The sequence below is a fragment of the Hypomesus nipponensis genome, chromosome 19, assembly GCF_054491055.1.
Source record: "Hypomesus nipponensis isolate SF chromosome 19, ASM5449105v1, whole genome shotgun sequence".
Lineage (NCBI taxonomy): Eukaryota > Metazoa > Chordata > Actinopteri > Osmeriformes > Osmeridae > Hypomesus > Hypomesus nipponensis.
This window is the reverse complement of record NC_140379.1, coordinates 4,397,493-4,421,269: the sequence shown is the minus strand read 5'-3', so window position 1 is coordinate 4,421,269 and position 23,777 is coordinate 4,397,493. Positions and strand designations below refer to the sequence as shown.

Here is a 23,777-nt window from a genome sequence, read left to right as displayed (position 1 = left end):
CGGCAACTCTTTCTTTACAGAATTGTGGTTCTAACAGTACAACAATATTCCTTTTTTTTTGTATACATTTTTTACCTAAAAACAACAATAGTTATCGCTTTGGCATGGATACTCTCCTTCTCTGTGTGTTTTGTAATGATGCTGGCTGGTGATCTGTGCAGGGTTTGTTGTTGAGCGCTGGGTTGTCACGCTCGCTTTCAGAAACAACCATTATTTTCCACATCTGGTCATCCACGACTGTCTGGGGGGATGTAATGAATTATTGAATGTTTTCTGTTTGTAAACGAAAGACCTCCATTCCCCCTGTGGTTTAACCGTGGTGCGTGGAAGCTGCAGAAAGTCATGTACACATATACACAGAGCACAGCTTATGGCCTTTTAGTCATCTGTGTGCTTGAGTGTGTGTGTGTTTGAGTGTGTGTGTGCGTGTGTTTGTGTGTGTGTGTAACCACAAGGGAGAACTGTATGTTAGACGGATGCAGGCAGCGGTCTCTGGTGGTGATGACCCCTTGAGGGTCGTAGCGTTGACCTTGTAACGATAATATTTGCTTTAGCAGCAGACCCCTAATTCCTGATTGTCCCTGTTAACGAGAGGGGGTTTCCCTGGTAACGAGAGGGGGTTTCCCTGGTAACGAGAGGGGGTTTGTAAAAATGTCAGTTTGCCGGATTCTTCCACTGTAGCTGCGCTGACATGTCTTTGGATGAATCTGTCTACATGAGTTTTCGACTAGTTTGGCCCCTTAACTCAGTTACTTGGTGTTGTTATTGTATAATAATTTGAATAGGTGTTGTCTTGGCATCAAAACTGCCAAATCAATATTTGAGTTACTGAGTTCCCAAACTCACTGGTAAGTCGGGTGTTGATAAAAGCGTCTGGTAAATAAAAACATTGTATAATTCGTCTAAATGAGTTGTCTTGAAAACTTGGGCCTAACTCTGCACTGGCAATGTGTTCATGTTAGTGGTATCAAAACAGAGTTTATATTTGCTTACTTGTGTTTGTGTGTAAGTGTGATGTGTGTGTGTGTGTTTTGTAGGTGTGTGTGTATTTGTGTGAGCATGTGTGTGTATTTGTGTGAGCATGTGTGTGTTTATGACAACAAGAATGCTCTTTGGAGAGCCAACCATCGAGATCTCCACATCCCTTCAGTTAAACAGTCAAGTTACCTCAGATGTTGAACTTTCCTGGTAATGTGTTCAAACGCACATCCGGATCCTGCTTACGTCCTTTTTTTCTAATCGCATCACAAACCTGGATCAGTTTATACAAAGGGACCTCACACTGATCTGGGAGCTATGATTGGAGGATGCTTCGCAATAGCAGATTGAGACCCACTGGTGCCCCTTGTAAAAATCAGACCAGTGAATATGGTGGCCTTTTGAGTTAAGTAACTTTTCCTGTAATTTCCTTGGCCAGATTCCACTCCTTCCCAAGGGAAAGCCATTGTGTGCCCCAACCCCTCTTTGTCTCTGATAAAACACACTGTTCTTCGCGCTATTTACAGCACATGGTCTTACATGGACCCCGATCTTATCACGTTAGTAGAGACAGGAGGTTGTCACGTGATCTGGCAAGGGGAGAAAGCACGTGTTTGTCTCTCCAGCTGTGGGCCTTAAGATCGGCCTGCGTACGTAAAAAATAAAAGACTATAAATACAATTTACAGTCTCTGCCACACGCAGCCTAGTAACCTTGACATTGTGGAGACACACAGGCAGCTTGTGCTGCTTAGGGCTGAGCTGTCCTATAGGGCACTGCAGCTTGTTTCCTCTGGAGAGGGATGAAACAGAACAAAAAGGTGGGTGTTGAATGAGTGGCTAGATTGACGTACTTCCTGCTGGTAGCAAATGCGATTTCGGGAGGAATTTTTTGACCAGCCAAAAGTTAAAGCAGTCCTGGTCACGTGCAAAGGCTCAGAAGTCCCACAGCACCCTCTGCTTCTGGTGAAACAATACAAGCCAACTTAGTCTGAGGATGCCGTCCAATCCCACTGGGGTATGTCGGTGAAAGACCTAAGACATGGCAACACAGGAGTTGCACGGTCAATCAGTTATCACTTCAGACAGGATGGAGAAGGCAGTCAGCTGTGAAGTCCTTTTGTCTGGGAATGCCCCAGCGACTCCCCTATCAACCTCTGTTGATATCCCAACCTTTCAGCAAAGTGTGTGTGTGTGTGTGTTTTGCTGGTAAACTCTTGAGTGGAGAGATAGCTCTGCTGACAGGTCCTGTGTCCACAGGGACGGTCACACCCTGATACTAGACTTTGCACACTGTCAGCTGGGAAACACACACACACACACACATACTTACCCTCACACTCACACTCAGAAAGTGTGACACAAGTGACTTCACGTGAATACTTTTTTGAGGGTTAAAAAAAGCAGAGAGAAAGGAAAGGCGGGTTTCAGACTGGCAGTGAAGTGTAGGAAACGATGGTCTGGTGTAAACAAAGTTTCTGGAATGAATTCAGGAAACTCACTCAACTTTCAATTCTTAGTTGGGGGCTTCTATACTTTACACCAGTTCCATGGTTGTTGTGTCAACACTGGAGTCCTTTATTGAAGCCAGCCTTCACGGTATATATTCTGTTTCTGACACTGGAAGTCTTTTGACAGTCAATCCCTAACCCATCCAAATTGAAGACATGTCTCAACATATGTTGGGAAAACAATGTTTTTTATAACATTTAGTCTGTCCTGGGTTCATCCCTGCTTGGCTCGAGGATAGGGGTTGGAGGGAATTCGATGTGTGTGTGTGTGTGTGTGAAGGGGGGGCTCAGACTATATGTGTGTGTTTATGTATGTGTGAGTGAGATAGAGTGTGAATGTAATGGATGTGTGTATAAATGTGTGTGTGTGTGTTTGACTTGCGGGATTGTTCCCAGATGTGGAAGACATGGGCGGATCCACCAGCGGAACTAGAAAGACAGATAGATAGAGAGAGACTGAGAGAGAGAGAGAGAGAGAGAGAGAGAGAGGGAGAGAGAGAGAGAGAAAGAGACCGGGAGAAAGAGAGAGAGAAATGACACCACATGCTCCCCACCGCTCTGAGCCCCTCCCTGTTTCAGACCCGCCCGCCCCCCCAACCGAGTCCTCTGCTCTTTTGGATGGGTTCATGTTTGTCTTTTCCCTCATCCTTAGGTGCTGGAGATGGTCTTAATAAGCAGGTATTATGTCAGATGGATCATGTGCGTCAGGCAGACAGTCACAGCACATGGACTTTCATCTGATGAAAGGAGAAATCTCACAAGGTCAACTGTAGGTGGTTTTTAGAGGGCGCCATGTGGGAAGTTTCCAGAATGCTTATGATTCCTCTCTACACAGACAGTGGGTCTGGTTGTAGGTCCAACGTTGCCCCATGTAGGTTTGTCAACCAGACAGCTAGCCAGTTAGCTAGACAGCAAGTTAGCTAGCCAGCCAGCCAGTTAGCCAGCCAGTTAGCAAGCCAGTTAGATAGCCGGCTAACTAGCTAGTCGGAAGGCAGTCATTTAATCAGTCACTCAGCCAGTCAGCCAGCCAGCCAGCCAGTCAGCTTGTCATCCAGCCGGTCAGTCAGTCAGTCAGTCAGTCTAAAGAAACACTTTGCACATTGACGGTTGCACCCGGAGTCCAGCTGGTGGGATTGCGACCAGCTCCTGAGTCTGGTCACCCCTCCTGAGTGGAGTGGAGAGGAGGGTTCGGTTCCTCCTCAGGACTGCTAAAGCACTTAAAGCAGCATAGCCTACATACCATACACCAAGGGGAGGGAGGGAGAGTGGGTGGGAGGGAGGGAGGGAGAGAGAGAGAGGGAGAGATGACCCAGTTCTGTTTCACACAGCGGTTCTGCCAGAGACGGAGAGGCCTGGAGAGGCAGGGCACACGTGACGGACTTGGGCTGGGCCCCGGTCCACTCAGGAACGGCACAATGTCTCGTTTGTTAGAAACGACTGTAATGCTGGAACAGGGCACCCCTTTCCTCTCTCTCTCTGTGTGTCTGTTGTCTGCTGCAAAATGTGGAAATGATTTTTGCCTTTGGACTGTGTCCAGGCCGTATTGAGGGAGATGCATCTCTCCCTCTCCCTCCCCCTCTCTTTCTCTCTCTCTCTCTCTGTCCCATTCTCTCTCTCTCTCTTTCTCCCTCTCTTTTTCTCTATCTCTCTCTCCCTTCCTCTCTCTTTGTTTCTCTCTCTCTTCTTTTTCGTTCTAAGAGAGAGTGAGAGGTCTGTGTTTGTGTTTCATTTGCAGGGTGTGTACTGTATAGAGTGAGGGATATTTGGGGCAGGGGAGGGGTCGGGGGGGGGGTAGCGGGGGAGGGGGGGTGTAAGGAGCAAGTGAAACTTTTTGGTGGTTAGAGAATGGAATACGTTTGAAATGAAATGTCCGTTGCTGTAAGGTAAACCCACTTGTGTGTTAGGTAGCCTCTGCTAACATGCATCCGTGTGTTTCCAGACTACCGGACCGGACCCTGCTTTGCCTCGGTGAGCCAGCAGATGTGTCAAGGCCAGCTGACAGGCATCGTGTGCACCAAGACCCTGTGCTGTGCCACGGTGGGGCGGGCATGGGGGCACCCCTGTGAGATGTGCCCGGCCCAACCTCACCCCTGCAGACGAGGCTTCATACCCAACCACCGCACAGGGGCGTGCCAAGGTGGGCGACCTCTCTCTCGTTCTCTCTCTCTCTCTCTCTCTCTCTCTGTCTCTCTCTCTCTGTCTCTCTCTCTCTCCCATCTCCAGCCTCTCCAGTTTTATCACCCTCCTCACCCTCTCACCCCCCCTCTCCTGCCCATCCAGAGGATTAGTTGTAATTGGGTTAAATTGGGATGGGTAGCAGGGCTCCCCCCTGAGTAAGGAATGCCTGCAGACACCCACCGCGGTGGGGCTGTCAGAGTGACTGTCACGGGTCAGTGGCAGTGCCACGTGTGGGAGCTCATTTCTGGTAACCCAGCCCTCAGTCCTCTCTCTCTGTCTCTCTCTATCTATCTATCTATCTATCTATCTCTCTCTCTCTCTCTCTCTCTCTGTCTTTCTCCCCCTCGCTCGCTCTCTCAGTCTGTCTTTTGTTCTTTCCACTGCTGTACTGCATTTGCAGCTGTCTGAACTCTGTTCCCCTATCTACCTGTCTATCTTTCCACCTCTCAATCTTCTTTCTGTCCCCTCTCTTCCTGAACGTCTACTTGGCTTCTCTTCAGCAGGATCACCCTCCGTCTGTCTGTCTGTCTGTCACTGTGTACAATGCCAGAATGTGTGCATTGCCTTGTGTGTATGGTTGTAAACGTGTGTGTGTGTACTGTCCTGTTTGCATGTGTTGATGTGTGACCCTAACCCTAACCTTATAGAGTACTGTACATCCTGGTCCTCGCGGGGCAGTTATTTGATCTCTGTTGTCACGTTGCTGTTGTTTAAAGTACTCTAGGGTTGGTTTGTGTAGTTCTGTGTGCGTTTGTGTGCGTGTCTGTATGTGTTTGTGTTTGAGTGAGCTCCTCGGGTTTAGTGTCTTGGCCAGGTCTCCGTTGAAAAATAGGTTTTTAATCTCAATGGGACTCTCCTGGTAAAATAAAGGTAGAGCTCAGACAGTTGTTCATCTAAGTACTTCCCCCCCTCACCCTCTTCCTCCCTTCCCCTTCCCCTCCCTCACCCTCTCCACCTCTCACAAACATGGCCATTCCTCAGTGGGATACAGCCATTTAGGGCCAGGATCTCTCAGGACCAAGACAAAATTCCAGCCTAAGTCTTTCCAATTAGACTTCACAAACAGGAACTACAGAAAAGCCACAATCACTCTTTTTAATATGTTCCGCATATCAAATCGAATCAAATGTGTACAGCTCTTTTGAACAAGCACTGTGGCAGAGGGTTTCACAAACACCCAAGGAACTCCTATATAAGTCACGTTTAATGTTAAATGCAAGTTATAAACGTACATATATGTGGTCGAAAAATATAAAAATCAAATGCATGCAAATACATGTGTGTCAGTAAGTGTTTTGCTGAGTGTGTCTGTGTGTTTCTCCTGGATGTAGATGTGGATGAGTGCCAGGCCATCCCAGGCCTCTGTCAAGGGGGAAACTGCATCAACACAGTGGGATCTTTTGAGTGCAAATGTCCCGCTGGACACAAGTTCAACGAGATAACTCAAAAATGTGAAGGTGAGCAACAACAACAAAAACGACACCGCACTACCAAGACCAACCACCGTGTGACCCTTCGGAACTCTTCAGAGCTCCAGTGCGTCACTTTCAGCGCCCACATCCCTAATCTCATTCTGCCAAGGGTCCCTCCCCTTGTAATGAAGCAGATTATAAAGAACTTTATTAGTCTGACATTTCCTAACTGATGCAGTTAAACCCTGATCTAGAAGCCGCGTCTTAGGAGCTGCGGTCACCGCAGCCTAAGTTACGGTGTCTTAATTCTTACTGTGCAGTAACAGACCACACACATTACCCCCCCCCCCCCCCCCCATGTTTCTCCTCCATGCCTTTTCAATTAAACCTAATTAAATGAGACCTGGTCTCTACTTTCTCTAAATCATAACATTTAATTCAATTAAACCAGAGCCCTTAAATCATCACTTAAGTTTGTTCACCTATTCTTGGACATGGATGGTGTGTTTTGGTACAGTCTTGGATTTTTCAGAATCAGAATCAGAAGGGATTTTATTTGCCATGCATGTTTGCAAAAACAAGGAATTTACTTTGGCAGGGAGGTGCATACATTGAACATATAGGAATATTGAAACTTAAATATGTGGACCAACTATACAAAAGGAGCAGTCTAGCTAATACTAAGAGGTATAAAAAATAGAATAATAAAAAGAATAGAAATATATATTTTCCCGACAGTCTCAGTCTATCCATGCTGTATAGAGCCCAGCTGTGCCGGTCTCATCTTCTGAATTACACATTTAAAAAACTCGAGCTGACAGTGTATTTGATAGGCATCCTATTGGTTTAGTCGTCTAAGCATTTGTCACTTGATTGGGTATATTGGTGCAGAGACATTCTGTACTGTATGACTGTGATTCGGAGAGAGAGGGAGTTATTTTAAAATTAAGTATGCATTTCTGTCTCGTAAAAATAACACTTGCTCTAGGCATCACCTCTGTGCTTACAGAGGTCTATTCTAACCAATATTAGACTGTAAAGCATATTGCCTTATTAACAGTCTTATGATGACTTCCAGACGGACAGTAATTCTGCATGATCCTGATTCAGGCTAACAGTCCTAGCAGGGTTGCGGGGCTCTTTCTGTGGGTAAAGTATGCACTGGTGAATGCCCAGAAATAATCGCCGGAAAACTTCTGGACTGTGTAAAAGACATTTCAAATTGGGTTGAGTTATTGAGTTATATTTCCTAACAGACATCAATGTGATATACTGTTGGTGGTTAGAAAGACTGTCCTGAAAGTGCACCAGTGAAAAAAAAGGAAAAGGTTTTGGGTTTAATATCCTGTGACAAAGTCTTTCTAACTGTCATGGATAACATGTGTTTTAGTCACTCTCTAAACGTCAAAGTGGAGTTTAATGGATTGCTCGATTGAAATGAGACACACAGTTGTCAGTATGTCTGAATATCCCCCTCCCCTCCCCTCCCCTCCCCTCCCCTCCCCTCCCCTCCCCTCCCCTCCCCTCCCCTCCCCTCCCCTCCCCTCCCCTCCCCTCCCCTCCCCTCCCCTCCCCTCCCCTCCCCTCCCCTCCCCTCCCCTCCCCTCCCCTCCCCTCCCCTCCCCTCCCCTCTCCTTGCAGATCTTGATGAATGCTCTAATGTTCCTGGGTTGTGTAGTGGAGGGGAGTGCTCCAACACCATCGGAAGTTACTTCTGCAAGTGTCCCCAGGGATACTATACTCCTGTGGACGGCTCCAGGTGCATAGGTAAGCCCACAGCACTGACAGCCTCCAGGGGCGGCGTCGGGTCGGGACACAAACACTGAGATCAAGCAATATTGACAGTCGTATTCAACTACTACTCTACAGTAGAGAGCAGTGCTGCGATATGATGTAGGACAAAGGAGAAGAGAGGGGAAGGGGTGGCCTCTCTCCATTTCCCTCCCTCTCAGTGGTTGGCTGTGCAGACAGTCAGACCTGAAACACTTCCAACCTTTCAGCTGCTAGTATTTAGGTCAGCCGTCGCCCGCCTCTTCTTCCACAACAATAAGCTATTTTCTCTCCAAGCAGAGAGGAGAGGAGACAGGGAGGTGATGAGAGGAGAGGAGACAAGGAGGTGATGAGAGGAGAGGAGACAAGGAGGTGATGAGAGGAGAGGAGACAAGGAGGTGATGAGAGGAGAGGAGACAGGGAGGTGATGAGAGGAGAGGAGACAGGGAGGTGATGAGAGGAGAGGAGACAGGGAGGTGATGAGAGGAGAGGAGACAAGGAGGTGATGAGAGTAGAGGAGACAAGGAGGTGATGAGAGGAGAGGAGACAAGGAGGTGATGAGAGGAGAGGAGACAAGGAGGTGATGAGAGGAGAGGAGACAAGGAGGTGATGAGAGGAGAGGAGACAGGGAGGTGATGAGAGGAGAGGAGACAGGGAGGTGATGAGAGGAGACAAGGAGGTGATGAGAGTAGAGGAGACAAGGAGGTGATGAGAGGAGAGGAGACAAGGAGGTGATGAGAGGAGAGGAGACAAGGAGGTGATGAGAGGAGAGGGGTGTAACATCACACTGGGCTCACCGCACATACCTGTGTATCTCTGGTGCTGGATCGTTAAAAAGGGAAACCAGCTATTAGACTGTGCTCTTAAAAATACACCCACAACCCGGGGGGTGATAACATTCTGTGTTTGGAACATTTGGATACACGAGGACCCTCCCTCCCTCAAACCACCAACTTCCCTCCAAACATGGACAGAGAGTACTAAATTACCCCAGGTTCAACACAGCCAGACCCTGAACGGACCAGAGAGGAATCTGGGTCAGAGTGGTCCAACTGACACACACACACACACACATTACCCCCTCAGGAGAGGATGTTTGTGAGGAAGGAATGTCCTCTACGAGTCTTCCGCTCCAGAGAGGCTTCTGGTCCAAACATCGCTCCCTTTCCCATGCAGCCATAGGCCTCGATGAGCTTTCTGGTCCCCGGAGCCCTGCACGCAGCTCTGGAGGGGTCTGTCTGTTTGTCTTCCACCCCCTGGCCCTCCAACCCTGTTTGACTTGTTGAAGGAGTTAATCCCAATTTATACTTAGGTCGCAGACACTTTTGAAAAGGTCGTCGACAGAAACAACGTCACGGTCAACACTTTTAACCGTCGCTTGGAAGTGTCGCCTACCAGGAGAAATTTCTAGCGCTGGCGCTGATTTCGTCACATAGTGAACATTTAAAATTTTCAGTTTATACAATTGATCACCTAGGCTACAAAGCGTTAACAATGTAACCATGGCTATGAATGTAACGATAAAATGATTCTGTTTAGGTCTCGCGAACCGTGAGCACAGGCGACTGTTTGCCAAAGTATAAATGCAGCAGCCTGTGCGACAGTTTTTTTTCTCGTCTGCGACCATTTCAAAAGTTTGGGCGAAATAAGTATAAATTAGGAGTTAGCAGCCTCCCCGTTTCCTAGGTGTCATCGTTCCACCAAGACCACCTTGTGCGAATTAAGCGTGAAGCGATGTTGTCAGTAGTGAATGCGATCCAAACTCACAGGATTTGAAAAAGTTGGGGACACGCAGAGACACTGTGCATGCCAGTCCTCCGCGGCGCATGGTAAAGCCGTGTGTGTATGGAAACATCACGGTCGCACGCTCCCTGTCGCCCCCAGATGGCCGGGGCGGGTACTGCTACGCCAGCCTGCTGAACGGGCGCTGTGCCAACCAGAACATCCAGACGGTCACAAAGGTGCAGTGCTGCTGTGACAGCGGACGCTGTTGGTCTGACGGCTCTGTCCCCGAGATGTGCCCCATCAGAGGCGCAGGTGAGGCCTGAACACGCCCCACACTGTCACTTGTGGTTCACCGGTCGGAGGCTCAGAGCCTGGTGACAGTTTGATTGTAACAGTTGTACTTCTCCCTAATGTCCTGCCTCTGATTTAAAATCAGGATTTATTCCCAGTTGTCAAAGGGACCAAAGAAGCCCACCGTCTATTTCTCTCACGCTCTCTTTTTTGTTGCACTTCCTTTCTCTCCCTGCTCCTTTCTTTCTTTGCGCTTGCCTCCTCCCGTCCAGAGGAGTACCAGAAGTTGTGTCTGCAGTTGCCAGTAGGAGGTGGGGTTGTTCCTCTCTTCCCTGGTGGAGGTGGTCCTGTCTTCCCTGGGGGGGGCGGAGGAGGACCCGGAGGAGGAGGAAATGGCCACGGTGGTCCCCCTCACATCGTCCCAGGAACGTTCCCTGGTCAGCCCTATCCAGGCCAACCAATCCAGCCCTTACAGCCAGGACAACCCCTCCCTCTACCTGGACCAGGTGGACCAGGTACTTTGTGTTGTGTTTGAGCGTGTCTGTTTGGGTCGTTTGTATTAGAGATGTCTGTGGTGTTTATCTGTGTGTGTTTGTGTGTGTGTCAGATATCATTCAGACCCAGAACATCAGCATCCTGACCAACATGTGCCACGTGTTTCGTAACCTGTGTCTGAACGGGAGGTGCACACCCACCCGAGGAAACAGCTACCGCTGTGAGTGCAACATGGGCTTCAGACTGGACATCCGCGGAGAGTGCATAGGTGAGCAGCCCAGATACAGAAACATGGATGGATGGAAGACATGAATGAATGGATGGATGGAAGTAACAGTTGGACTTTTTCCTAATGTCCTACCTCTGATTTATGATCAGTATTTATTCCTAGTAGTAAAAGAATGGATGGATGGGTTGAAGGATGGATGGGTTGAAGGATGGATGGAGTCTTGGTGACTGGACATGTTGTCTTGGTGACTGGAGGTGTTGTCTTGGTGACTGGACGTGTTGTCTTGGTGACTGGACCTGTTGTCTTGGTGACTGGACCTGTTGTCTTGGTGACTGGAGGTGTTGTCTTGGTGACTGGACCTGTTGTCTTGGTGACTAGACGTGTTGTCTTGGTGACTGGACCTGTTGTCTTGGTGACTGGACGTGTTGTCTTGGTTCCCCAGATGACGATGAGTGTGAGAAGACCCCGTGTGTCCATGGGAGCTGTGTGAACACGGCGGGCTCCTACTTCTGCCAGTGTCCTGCAGGCTTCCAGTCCACCGCCACCAGAACAGAGTGCAGAGGTGACCCCCCCCTCCCCTCCCCCCGCACACACGCACGCATCCGCACACACACACTCTCTCTCACACGTCATTCCTGTGTTCAGATCTGGATGAATGCGTCGCTAACGGTCGTATCTGTAACAACGGGCGCTGTGTGAACACTGACGGCAGCTTCCACTGTGTCTGCAACGCCGGCTTTGAGATCTCCACCGACGGAAAGAACTGCCAAGGTCTGTCCGGCGTTCCTCCACGGGTCACACATGCACATGATGATGTCATAACAGAATATGGAACAGTGTGACTCACAAAGACCCTCCCCCTTCCCAGACCAAGACGAGTGCCTGATCCGGAACATGTGTTTGAACGGCATGTGTATCAATGAGGAGGGCAGCTTCAAGTGCATATGTAAACCTGGATATCTGCTCGACCCAACCGGACGCTTCTGTGTAGGTATGTTTCCTGCCTCACGGCCAATCAAAAGCAACCTTGCTGCTAAAGCCAGCCACATCCAGTTAGTATGGGCTCATTGCCTCGGAACGTCTTTGGACAACTGCAGCTGCAGGTTTTCGGATCTTGCTAGTCCTCTTCAACTCTTCTCACGCATGAAAAAAATCCCCCCAAATTGTTCTGGAAAAATCAGTTAGTTAAGGATGAGAATGACCTTGCTAGAGGGAAACTGCATTGCATCTGGCAAGCTTTCGATAGATGGGAATTTCAACGTCTAGCAAGTACATTAAAACAAACTTGAAGGCCAGGCCCCATGCGGTACTGCCCGCTGGCCTGTTCTTCTCTGGGAGGGGGCCTGTAACACAGTCCCCCTGGCTCCATGGCCCAGCTTCCAGAGATTCGATCTCACAGAGAAACCAAATCTGGATGAATAACGTTTAGATAAATAAACATGGGGTTGTTGAATGGACGGAGGTTACAGTTGTATGTGCTCATTAATGAAGTGTGTAGTCTGGTGACGCCCACTGCTGCTCTCTCTCTCTCTCTCTCTGTCTGTCTCTCTCTCTGTCTCTCTTTCTCTGTCTCTCTCTCTTTTATGTCTCTCTCTCTTTCTCTGTCTCTCTCTTTCTCTCTTTCTCCCCCCTCTCTTTCTCTCTCTTTCTCTCCATCCTCCAGCGCCTCCAGACAAAACACACACAGAGCCGTATCTCTGTTTACCCTTCATTAGGATCATTGTTAGGATTCTCGACTAGCGCTTACATTAGAAGACCGTGCAACCAGCCCGTTGTGATTTTACGGCTGTCCCCGACTAAGATTTTCTTTGGTTGACCAAGACTCGACAAAAACGACTGAAAATCGCCTAATTGAACTTTGAAACACACACACAAAAAAAAAAAACGTACAAACATTTTCGCGATCCGACTCAATGGCTGCTGGACATTGCAGATTCAGCCGCTAATAGCCTACTAATAATAAGACTCGTATCACCACTCCTGTTGTAACCAAATGGCGATGGTATTTAGTATATCTTGTTTAGTATCACAATCTACTACTACAAAAAAGTTGTAAATAATAAAAACAAATCAAAAATATTGTTTGTTTCACATGCAAATTATCAGAGCACGTACGCTTATCACTGCCTGAACTTGCAGCATGCACATTTACGAACGTTGCAACAGAGATGATTTCGTTGTCGTGGCCGGAGAAGACAGTCATTCGATTTGGATGTGATTCTTACAATAGGCATATTCATTTCAACCCAGGGCGTTAGCATGAGCAAAGTAGGGCTAGACCAACTTACGTTTTTCAGGTGGAAGGCTACATCATATTCGACGTCGAACTATGAAAAATAAACCGTTGTTGGCAGAGTTTGCATTTAACGTTTTTCGAGTCACCCGGTACTTTGTAAATGTAAATGTACTTTAATGAAATGCTGCCATACCACAGATTTCTTTGCCATTTTGACTAATCACACCAACAACGTAGGCTTTGGCAGAGTTTGTAGTTCTGCAGCCAATTGTGCTCGTGCCGTGTGCAAAATACCAAAACAAAGCGCAGAAACGAAAGGGAAAACAGTAACACCTTTTCTTTTAAAATATATATTTTTAGAGTTTGATTATTTGTCTTAAATAATATAATCTACAATTCATGTTGAACATTTAGTTAATTCAGCAATGTTGACACAAGCGGGAATCAGATCTCACACTGCAATATGGCAGCTCGACTAAAAAAATCTTAGTCGACCAAGAGCATATCAAAAAATCGACTAGTCGACTAAATGGGGACAGCCAGGAAGACAAGGCTTGAGTATGCAAAACAATGGAGATTCTGACGTAGGTTCATTTCTAGATGAACTATGCTTCAGAAATGTTTCGCCAAAGCCGACAAGAAACCCCTCTGAAGCTCTCATTTAGTCCTTCACACAACATTTCTGACATCCACATCACGCTACTTGAAATACTTTACTTTACTTGTGAGGGAGATTTTTGCAATGTCGAAAGTGCCTTGATGTGTAAAATGTAAGAAGTGCACAAAGAAAGTGTCACATCGAATGGCTGTATCACCTCAAGTAAAGTTGTCCCTAACCCATGTCCTCCTCCCTCTGGCTTTGTCTCTCCTGCCTCTGGCCTTGTCTCCTCCTGCCTCTGGCCTTGTCTCCTCCTGCCTCTGGCCTTGTCTCCTCCTGCCTCTGGCCTTGTCTCCTCCTGCTGGTAGACATCGACGAGTGTGAGACCCAGGGGATGTGCATGAACGGCCACTGTGTCAACACCGAGGGCTCCTTCCGGTGTGAGTGCATGCCGGGGCTGGCCGTGGGTCTCGATGGCCGCGTCTGTGTGGGTGAGTCTCTGACCTCTGACCTCTGACCTGAGCATACGTTAGGATTGCCTGGCTCATTCGCTTCATTCAGAAGCTCTGTACACAAACTGTGGTTCTGTCCTGTCACAGTTGGTTAGTAGACATATCCAGAAGCTCTCGGTGTCAATATCATATTCACATACAGGTGAGTAACCTTTGAACAATGTTTTCCTACAGTGGTCCCCCATTTTGGCGGTAAAATAGAATCTTTCTTCATGGCCCACATTTTTCATTCTGTTGTTTTATTCCCCATGATATTTCTTGCTGCAAGAAGTGTTGAAATGTTATTACTCTGCTTGTGTCCGGGTGGACTTGTTCAGGGTGATATCAGAGCAGGAGAATGCTTTGACTGCTAGCATGTGGAGAGAACTATTTGTTTTCCTCCGGCGTTGTTGTTTGTTTGAGTGAGGGATGGAGGAGAGAGTGACAATTCTCTCTCTCTCTCTCTCTCTCTCTCTCTCTCTCTCTCTCTCTCTCTCTCTCTCTCTCTCTCTCTCTCTCTCTCTCTCTCTCTCTCTCTCTCTCTGTCTCTCTCTTTCTGTCTCTCTCTTTCTGTCTCTCTCTCCATCCCATGCAGACACACATATGCGCAGCACGTGTTATGGGGGGTACAAACGAGGGCAGTGTGTGAAGCCGTTCTTTGGTGCCGTGACCAAATCAGAGTGCTGTTGTGCCAGCGTCGAGTATGCCTTCGGGGAGCCCTGCCAACCCTGCCCGCCTCAGAGTTCCGGTAAGAACCGTCCCCTCTGGCCCCTCCAACACCCACCTCACACCCCCTCTCAAGCCAACACAACCCCCTCAGACCCCCTCATCCCCCCCCTCCGCACCCAGTGCGGCTTCTGAAACACAAACACAAGAGCCTGGTGTCCCTCCTGGAGCATCGCTGTGGGCCTGAGGGCTCGAGTCAGAGGTCTGCTTTGGTCATTACCCCCACACTTTAAAAAACAATTCAATCTGGAGAGGAGATTAAGTCATCACCGAGATGAAGCTGTTCGGGAAAAGCTTCCAGTCACACCAAAGCCAGCCCTCTTCTCCTCAACCAGTCATTTCTCATTAGTGCTGCCAATTAAAGTGTCTCTATCAAGAGAAGCCAAAAGTTCCACCACATTAAGGAGACCATTTTATATACATCCCGACTAAATGAGAAGCATGGAAATGGATAATAACATGGTATTAAATGTCTTGCTTCAAAATTTTTACATTTTGGCTAATGTGACATGTTCTCATGCACTGTTATTTCATTTAGGATGTGTGTGTGTGTGTGCATTTTCCCCACAGCTGAGTACCTCGCTCTGTGTGCTAATGGCCCTGGCACGACCAGCGATGGCAGAGGTATACATTTATCCATTTATCTGTGTGTGTGTAAAGTAAAAATGTAACCATATGTGTTGGCTAAAATACCGATGTTTCCGAAGGCATCGAAATGACATTCATCCAACTCATTCATTTCAAGAATTCAGGAAATGCGTTTGCTTGTCAGTCTGTGTGTGAGACGCTTTCCGCTGTGTCCTGTCCCGGTCAGACATCAACGAATGTGCGCTGAACCCTGACATCTGCCACAACGGTATCTGTGAGAACATGCTGAGGACCTACAAGTGCAACTGCAACATGGGTTTTGAGGTCGACACCACAGGCAAAAACTGCTACGGTAAGTAGCCTAGATTGTCCTCATCTGCTCCCTCTTACAGTCATGTCATGGACTCGGATCCAAAGTCTGCGCTGGAAGAGATTCCACTTCAGTTTATAAGTAAACAAAACTATCAGGACAAGATTTGAAGTGTAATGACGTAGTTTGACTAGAAAGTAGACAAGTATACTTGGTAAGATTTAAATATAATTGTTTTAATTTAAAGTGTCAATGTTTTGTGTCAATGTGTCAGTCTGAGCTAATGCCCTCGTTCTTTTGTCCTCCCTCAGATATCGACGAGTGTGCCGTAAACCGCTACCTCTGTGACAACGGCCTGTGCCGAAACACACCGGGCAGCTTCACCTGCCACTGTCCCACCGGCTACGTCTTCCACGCCGAGACGGACGTCTGCGAAGGTCAGCCTCTCCCCCTCGTCATCATCCCCCTCGCCACGCCACCCTCACGTCATCATCTCGTCCCTGCCAGACAGATCGATGGCTGAGGCCCCTCCTCAGTCATCGTGTGAAGCCTGTCGTTGAAGACGGTTCTCTTACTTCTCGCCACAGATATTGACGAGTGCCAGTCGAACCCGTGTGTGAACGCAGAGTGCAAGAACAGCCCCGGGTCGTTCGTCTGCCTGTGTTCTGCCGGCAGCACGCTGGACGGCATGCAGTGTGTGGGTGAGTCTGAACAGGCGCCACGAGTGTCCACGCTTCCACCTCCCTGCCTGGCCTGGGCCTCGGGGGCTGACCCCTTCCCTTCCTCCTCCTCACAGAGACCAGCAAGGGCACCTGCTGGCTGAAGCTGGTGGACAACGCCTGCGAGGTCAACATCAACGGAGCCACGCTCAAGTCCCACTGCTGTGCCACGCTGGGCGCGGCCTGGGGAAGCCCCTGCTCCAAGTGTGAACCGGGTGAGGCGGGCACGGCCGGCAGCTGCCGTAGCAACACGTGCCGTGCGCTAGTCTAGCCCAACTGCTACAAACGATATACGTGGAGCGGGTCCTGACGAGGCATGTTCTCTTCCTGTTTCAGATTCCTTCTGTTCCAAGGGGTTAGCCCGAGTCAAAGGCAACATCTGTGAAGGTAAAGCCGTTATAAGAGGATGCAGGATAGATGACTGTCTAATCTCTCGTGACTTCAGTCTGTTGTCCATGGCTGTCTTACATGTACTCAGTGTGGTGTGAGGGTGTCAGTGAACTTTAGATTGTCCTGTCGTCTCTCTCTCTCTCTCTCTCTCTCTCTCTCTCTCTCTCTCTCTCTCTCTCTCTCTCTCTCTCTCTCTGTCTCTCTCTCTGTCTCTGTTTACCTCTCTCTACCCCTCTTTACCTCTCTCTACCTCTCTCGCTAATGCTCTCTCTCTCCCTCTCTCTCTCTGTCTCTCTCTGTCTCTCTCTCTCTCTGTCTCTCTCTGTCTCTCTCTCTCCCTCTCTCTCTCTGTCTCTCTCTGTCTCTCTCTCTCTCTGTCTCTCTCTCTCTCTCTCTCTCTCTGTGTCTCTGTCTCTCTCTGTCTCTCTCTCTCTCTGTCTCTCTCTCTCTGTCTCTGTCTCTCTCTGTCTCTCTCTCTCTCTCTCCTGCAGATGTGAATGAGTGTGAAGTGTTCCCGGGGGTGTGCATCAATGGGAAGTGTGTCAACACCATCGGCTCCTTCATCTGCCAGTGTCCCTCAGGGATGACGGTGGATGCCAGTGGCAGAACATGCATCGGTGGGTCCTCCGTATGTGTGTGTGTATTTGCGCAGCACCTCAATTCTGCGAGCTCTCAAAGCAATGCCCCGGCAATGCAACACAGCCATTTCACGCAACCCGCGTGTTACATTTACACTTTGACCCATTTAGCCCCTTCGTCCGAGGAGACCTACACACCCGGGCGTGCGTGTGACACTGTGTGTGTGTGTGTGTGTCCCCTCCCCCAGACCTGCGCACGGAGCAGTGTTACCTGAAGCACGAGGATGAGCGCTGCGGAGCGCCCATCTCTGGCAGGCACCGCGTGGACGCCTGCTGCTGCTCCGTGGGCGTGGCCTGGGGCCCGGAGTGCGACGAGTGTCCGGAGAAGGGCAGTCCTGAATACGCCCTGCTGTGCCCCCGCGGGCCCGGCTTCTCCCACAGGGGAGACTTCATCAACGGCCGGCCCTTCCTCAAAGGTAGCGACCGCAGGGAGAGCTGGGAGGGGGGTTTGTACGGACGGACGGACGGTCTGTACTTGGTGACTGTGAGCTGGTTCAGGGGTGGGGGTTTGTTTTCAAATGTGGCTGGGACAGCTTTTTGTGACAACCGAGGATGGGGCCGTTAAATAGATACATTTTTCTGTTAATTATCGGGGGACAGATTTACAATTTTCAAAAACTGTGTGAGATGTGTAATGAAACCCATGGCCCTAACCTAGTTCCATTTCAGCTATCAACCTTGTCCCTACCAAGGTATACTGTAAAGAAAAGGGAATCATGTCCTGGATGTGTGATGGTCTAACGTAGCCCTGCTGTCTCCCTGCTCCCTGCTCTCTCCCTGCTCTCTCCCTGCTCTCTCCCTGCTCTCTCTCTCCCTGTTCTCTCCCTGCTCCCTGCTCTCTCCCTGTTCTCTCCCTGCTCTCTCCCTGCTCTCTCTCTCCCTGTTCTCTCCCTGCTCCCTGCTCTCTCCCTGTTCTCTCCCTGCTCTCTCCCTGCTCTCTCTCTCCCTGTTCTCTCCCTGCTCCCTGCTCTCTCCCTGTTCTCTCCCTGTTCTCTCCCTGCTCTCTCCCTGCTCTCTCTCTCCCTGCTCTCTCCCTGCTCTCTCCCTGTTCTCTCCCTGCTCCCTGCTCTCTCCCTGTTCTCTCCCTGTTCTCTCCCTGTTCTCTCCCTGCTCTCTCTCTCCCTGCTCTCTCCCTGCTCTCTCTCTCCCTGCTCTCTCCCTGTTCTCTCCCTGCTCTCTCCCTGCTCTCTCTCTCCCTGTTCTCTCCCTGCTCTCTCTCTCCCTGCTCTCTCTCTCCCTGCTCTCTCTCTCCCTGCTCTCTCTCTCCCTGCTCTCTCCCTGTTCTCTCCCTGCTCTCTCCCTGCTCTCTCTCTCCCTGCTCTCTCTCTCCCTGCTCTCTCCCTGCTCTCTCCCTGTTCTCTCCCTGCTCTCTCTCTCCCTGCTCTCTCCCGGTTATCTCCCTGTTCTCTCCCTGCTCTCTCCCTGCTCTCTCCCTGCTCTCTCCCGGTTATCTCCCTGTTCTCTCCCTGCTCTCTCTCTCCCTGTTCTCTCCCTGCTCTCTCCCTGCTCTCTCTCTCCCTGCTCTCTCCCTGCTCTCTCCCTGCTCTCTCCCTGTTCTCTCCCTGCTCTCTCTCTCCCTGCTCTCTCCCTGTTCTCTCCCTGCTCTCTCCCTGCTCTCTCTCTCCCTGCTCTCTCTCTCCCTGTTCTCTCCCTGCTCTCTCTCTCCCTGTTCTCTCCCTGCTCTCTCCCTGCTCTCTCTCTCCCTGTTCTCTCCCTGCTCTCTCTCTCCCTGCTCTCTCTCTCCCTGTTCTCTCCCTGTTCTCTCCCTGCTCTCTCTCTCCCTGTTCTCTCCCTGTTCTCTCCCTGCTCTCTCTCTCCCTGTTCTCTCCCTGTTCTCTCCCTGCTCTCTCCCTGCTCTCTCTCTCCCTGTTCTCTCCCTGCTCTCTCCCTGTTCTCTCCCTGCTCTCTCTCTCCCTGCTCTCTCCCGGTTATCTCCCTGTTCTCTCCCTGCTCTCTCTCTCCCTGTTCTCTCCCTGCTCTCTCCCGGTTATGTCCCTGCTCTCTCCCTGCTCTCTCCCTGCCCCCTCCTCTCCCAGATATAAACGAGTGTAAGATGATCCACAGCCTGTGCACCAACGGCAGGTGTAGGAACACCATTGGAAGCTTCCGCTGTCGATGTGACAACGGCTTCGCACTGGACTCGGACGAAAGGAACTGCACTGGTGAGTCCACAGCCAGGAACTAGTCATGGCCGATAAACATGCTCTGAATCGTTTAACAGACAGTTTTTGCCAAGGTCACATACAGTACATACATAACATGCACTATATTGTGCATATGGTAAGTACAGAAGACAAACCAGAAGTGCATCGTTTTGACTGTATTTTGTTTCGGTAGCACCAAGGAACAGTCTGCAGAATACATGCGGGCAGTTGTACTGCGCCCCTACCCTGCCCCCCACCCTGCCCCCCTAACCTGCCCCCCTACCCTGCCCCCCTACCCTGCCCAACTATCCTGCGCCCCTACCCTGCCCCCCACCCTGCCGCCCTAACCTGCCCCCCTACCCTACCCCCCTACCCTGCCCCCCTATCCTGCCCCCCTACCCTGCCCACCTACCCCCCCCCCCTGCACCCCCACCCCTCTAGAGTAAGCTACATAGCTGGTCATGGTGACTTGGTTCTGTTTATTAGATGTTGAAACTTCAACATATTTATCCCATTCTGTGATACCAACCTGGGTCAAGCTAACAATGCTAACACACTTTTATCTGTGTAAGGCTGGCTGTTCCCTATCTGTGTAAGGATAGCTGTTCCCTATCAATCCTTCTTTCAACAGCAGCTGCGCCAGCGCCACTTACTGTAAAGTGGTGTAAAGCTGCTGCCTGCATTCAACTCGTTCAGACTAATCTGAGTCTGGCAGCTTCATGTTGCCTGGAACAAGTCCCCGTAGTCTGCTGAACTGAATTAGACTTGTGGTAAAGCTTATCAGAAACTCCATGGTTACATTGAAGCTAAGAACTGCCAGCTTAGGGTTTTGAATGTGAACAATGAACAGAAACATGTTCGCCGGTGTGTTGAGACTGCTGTGTTGCCTCCCCCTTCCCCCCTCCCCCCTCTTCTCCCCCTCGTAGATATCGATGAGTGCCGGATTTCGCCGGACCTGTGTGGGCAGGGCACATGCGTCAACACGGCCGGAGACTTCGAGTGCGAGTGTTTCCAGGGATACGAGAGTGGCTTCATGATGATGAAGAACTGCATGGGTGAGTTTAGAACTGGAACAGGAGAAAGCACACACTCAGAAACACACACAGAAACACACTCAGAAACACACACAGAAACACACACAGAAACACACACACTGAATGCCATGCCCTCCCAATAACTTATAGCGTGGAAAAACAGCACACCTGAAAACATATTTTGGGTATAAAAACATTGAAGGGTAACTCAATCGGAGTAATAACTTTCCCTCTCACACACTGTTAAAGGCTGCGTGTAAGAGTGGAGGGGTCCGCCAGCGTATAAAGAGGGGGCTAAGTGTAGGGGAGGTCTGCCATGGTCTCAGACCCCCCCAGTTATGAGCGCCAGCTATGGCTCCTTCTGGGGCTCCGAGGCATCAGATGAGGTCCTGGAGGGTGACGAAGGGGGGGGTGGGGGGGGTGGAGAGGGGGGGGGGGGGAGAGGGGTGCTAGACACTCAAACAAGTCTTGAACATAATTGCAGTTTATTGAATGCTTGATTTCGCTCACTCAGAACACAACCATCCAGCCGCCCTGCTTTTATGACTTCAACATGCAATTACTGCTCCTTTCGTTTTGCCATCTGGGAAACCGTTTTTTTTCTGTCTTTATTTCTCCATTTCTGTGTTTTCAAGTACATTCTTGGGTGAATTTGAACTTATTTACCCCACAAATCAAGATTGATTACTATGAGTCTGGTTGATGCGATAGATCTGCTCTGGTTGTGTGTGTGTGTGTGTGTGTTTCTCTGTCAGACATTGACGAGTGTGAGAGGAACCCCCTGCTGTGCCGCGGCGGGGAGTGCGTCAACAACGAGGGCAGCTTCCAGTGTGTGTGTCCCGACGGCCACGAGATCGCCCCGGACGGATCGGCATGTCTAGGTGAGCCTTGAGTCACCATCGAGGAGGGTCACGTGTCCGCTGCGCCTCATCGTCCTGTCCTCCTCCCACCCCTCATCCCAGCCCTGGTCTGTAACGGATAAAAAGAAAGCGTGGCCTCCAGCCCACATCTGTCTGTCCACAGAAAAGGGAGGATTAGAGAATAGGGAGAAGGATTGCATGCAGTCTGTGATGGTCACAGGGCCCTGGTCTGGTCAGCCCTCCGGGAGGGGAGGATGGGCTGCACTCTCTCCCCATATTTGTCTCTGTCACTGTGTGTGGGCTAGATGACGGCCGGTGTCTAAAAGTTTATGTGTGTGTGTGGCGTGTATTGTGTGTGTGTGTGTCTATAGATGTGTGTGAGTGTGTGTATGTGAGCGTGCTTGAATGTGTGTGTGTGTGTGTGTGCATGTAAGTTTAAGTGGTGTGCGAGTGAGTTTGGTGTGGGTGTGTGTGTGTGCGGATGGGTGTGTAGGTGAATGCAGATGGAGGTCTAAATGGGAAGGCTGTGTACATTAATGGATCCTCTTGATAGATGGGCTGATAGGTATTTTAGAGTGCAAAAAGTGGATGATGTGTGTGAAGGAGAAGAAGAGAGAGAAAAGCAGGGAGAGTGAAAGGGGGGGGGGGGAGTCTGGGAACACAGTCCAGCTGGGCTACATCATCTTAAAGACATGAGAAGAGCCCAGAACTTCTCCTCCAGCTCTCCTGCTCCCATGCTCAGACCATAAAGAGCTTATTATTATGTCTCTGCATTTCACTGCTCTGACTGAAGTATGTTTGTGTGAATATTTGAGTGGATGACATCATAGATATTACTGAACCATTCTGCCTATTTATCTTTTAATAGCTGAATTAAAAAAGGGAGGGAGTGTTCTGGGAGTTAATTCAAATGAATGATTTACTTGTGTTAAATATCGTCAGTGTCTTCCCCAGCTGTTAAGATTAACTGCTGGTATGCATGCGTGTCTGAGTGGGTGTGTGTGTGTCTAAGTGTTTAATGATATTTTTTCTTTGTTTTTTTTTGTAGATATTAACGAGTGCGAACTGAGCGATAAGCTGTGTAGGAACGGCCGGTGTGTCAACATGGTTGGCCGCTACCAGTGTACCTGTGACACAGGCTACAAGTCAACTGAGGACAGACTGCAGTGCGTGGGTGAGACAATTACTGCAACGACAAACAACTGAATTGTAAACAGCTTTGGAAAAAACGGAAGATAAATCTAATTAGACGGTCATAAGAAATGATTTAGCTCGTATGTAAGCGAGGCAGTCAGTGTGTGCACTGAGTATATGTCTGTTTGTCTGTCTCACCATGTCTGTCTGTGTGTCTGTGTGTCTATGTGTCTGTGTGTCTGTGTGTGTGTCTGTGTGTCTGTCTGTCTGTCCGTCTGTCTGTCTGTCTGTGTGTCTGTCTGTCTGCGTGTGGGTGTCTGTTTGTCTCCCTCCAGACATTGATGAGTGCACCATCCATAATGGTGGCTGTGAGACATTCTGCACGAACTCCGAGGGCAGCTACGAGTGCAGCTGTCGCAGCGGTTACGCCCTGATGCCAGACCTCAGGAGCTGCACTGGTCAGTACCCCCCCACCCTACCCCCCCCCCACCCTACCCCCCACCCTACCCCCCACCCACCTCCTCCCCCCATCACCCCTCCACAGTCGTAGTGGCCCCTGAGAGGAAGAAGGGCCTGGGCTGTGGTCTCCTGGGTCAGGGCTGCACCACAGGCCTGCTCTGTAAACCCATGACTCCCAGTCATGCCGTCGTCAGGGCACGGAGCACAACACACGGTGTCATGCCATCGTCACGGCGATCTCAAGACACAACACACAAGTCAACAGGACACCTCCGGATAGAGACGAACTGTGGATGGATTAGCAACGCGTTTCCATGGCGTTGTTGTGTTTGTTTGCGACACGTCGCCCACGTGAACAGACAGGATGAATGTCCTGCCCTATTCCTGGTGTGGCTTGTTCACTGCATGTTCTTAAAGTGGAAAAGGAAGCAATGGTATAAAAACATGCATGATGTCGATTTTGTCTCTGTTGCGTTGTCTGTCTGCAGATATCGATGAGTGTGAGGACAGCCCAGATATCTGTGATGGAGGCCAGTGCACCAACATCCCTGGAGAGTACCAGTGTCTCTGCTTCGACGGCTTCATGTCCTCTGAGGATATGAAGACATGTCTGGGTGGGTAACACGGCTCCCTAGCCTCTCTAACACGGTGGAAGTCTAGAGCCTCACTGACCGTGACAACACAGAACAGGCCAGGACAGATACTGTGATGTGGACAGTAGTATTACAATGCAAATGTTACCCGAAAGTAATGATTGTATGACTTTGTAATTCAGCTGTGTGTGCGTGTGTGTGTGTGAACATTTGGGACAATTTACTTTTATAAAACATGATGTGTTGTCTGGTTGAGAAATGTATGGTTT

The 23,777-nt window shown here is 49.7% G+C and overlaps 1 protein-coding gene across 1 annotated transcript in view; it reads left to right on the top strand.

Annotated features, from left to right (window-relative positions):
- The window catches only part of fbn1 (fibrillin 1), a 54,053-nt gene that overhangs the window by 5,716 nt on the left and 24,560 nt on the right, over nucleotides 1–23,777 (top strand). The window contains exons 7-31 of the mRNA XM_084681828.1: nucleotides 4,428–4,625; nucleotides 5,998–6,123; nucleotides 7,720–7,845; nucleotides 9,733–9,885; nucleotides 10,137–10,379; nucleotides 10,472–10,627; nucleotides 11,031–11,150; nucleotides 11,234–11,359; nucleotides 11,457–11,579; nucleotides 13,791–13,913; nucleotides 14,509–14,661; nucleotides 15,210–15,263; nucleotides 15,454–15,579; nucleotides 15,849–15,974; nucleotides 16,125–16,238; nucleotides 16,334–16,471; nucleotides 16,593–16,643; nucleotides 17,138–17,263; nucleotides 17,473–17,700; nucleotides 19,321–19,446; nucleotides 20,355–20,483; nucleotides 21,218–21,343; nucleotides 22,371–22,496; nucleotides 22,792–22,914; nucleotides 23,404–23,529. Of these exons, the coding sequence (XP_084537954.1) occupies nucleotides 4,428–4,625; nucleotides 5,998–6,123; nucleotides 7,720–7,845; nucleotides 9,733–9,885; nucleotides 10,137–10,379; nucleotides 10,472–10,627; nucleotides 11,031–11,150; nucleotides 11,234–11,359; nucleotides 11,457–11,579; nucleotides 13,791–13,913; nucleotides 14,509–14,661; nucleotides 15,210–15,263; nucleotides 15,454–15,579; nucleotides 15,849–15,974; nucleotides 16,125–16,238; nucleotides 16,334–16,471; nucleotides 16,593–16,643; nucleotides 17,138–17,263; nucleotides 17,473–17,700; nucleotides 19,321–19,446; nucleotides 20,355–20,483; nucleotides 21,218–21,343; nucleotides 22,371–22,496; nucleotides 22,792–22,914; nucleotides 23,404–23,529 (3,366 nt within the window). The remainder of the gene's footprint in view (nucleotides 1–4,427; nucleotides 4,626–5,997; nucleotides 6,124–7,719; nucleotides 7,846–9,732; nucleotides 9,886–10,136; nucleotides 10,380–10,471; nucleotides 10,628–11,030; nucleotides 11,151–11,233; nucleotides 11,360–11,456; nucleotides 11,580–13,790; nucleotides 13,914–14,508; nucleotides 14,662–15,209; nucleotides 15,264–15,453; nucleotides 15,580–15,848; nucleotides 15,975–16,124; nucleotides 16,239–16,333; nucleotides 16,472–16,592; nucleotides 16,644–17,137; nucleotides 17,264–17,472; nucleotides 17,701–19,320; nucleotides 19,447–20,354; nucleotides 20,484–21,217; nucleotides 21,344–22,370; nucleotides 22,497–22,791; nucleotides 22,915–23,403; nucleotides 23,530–23,777) is intronic.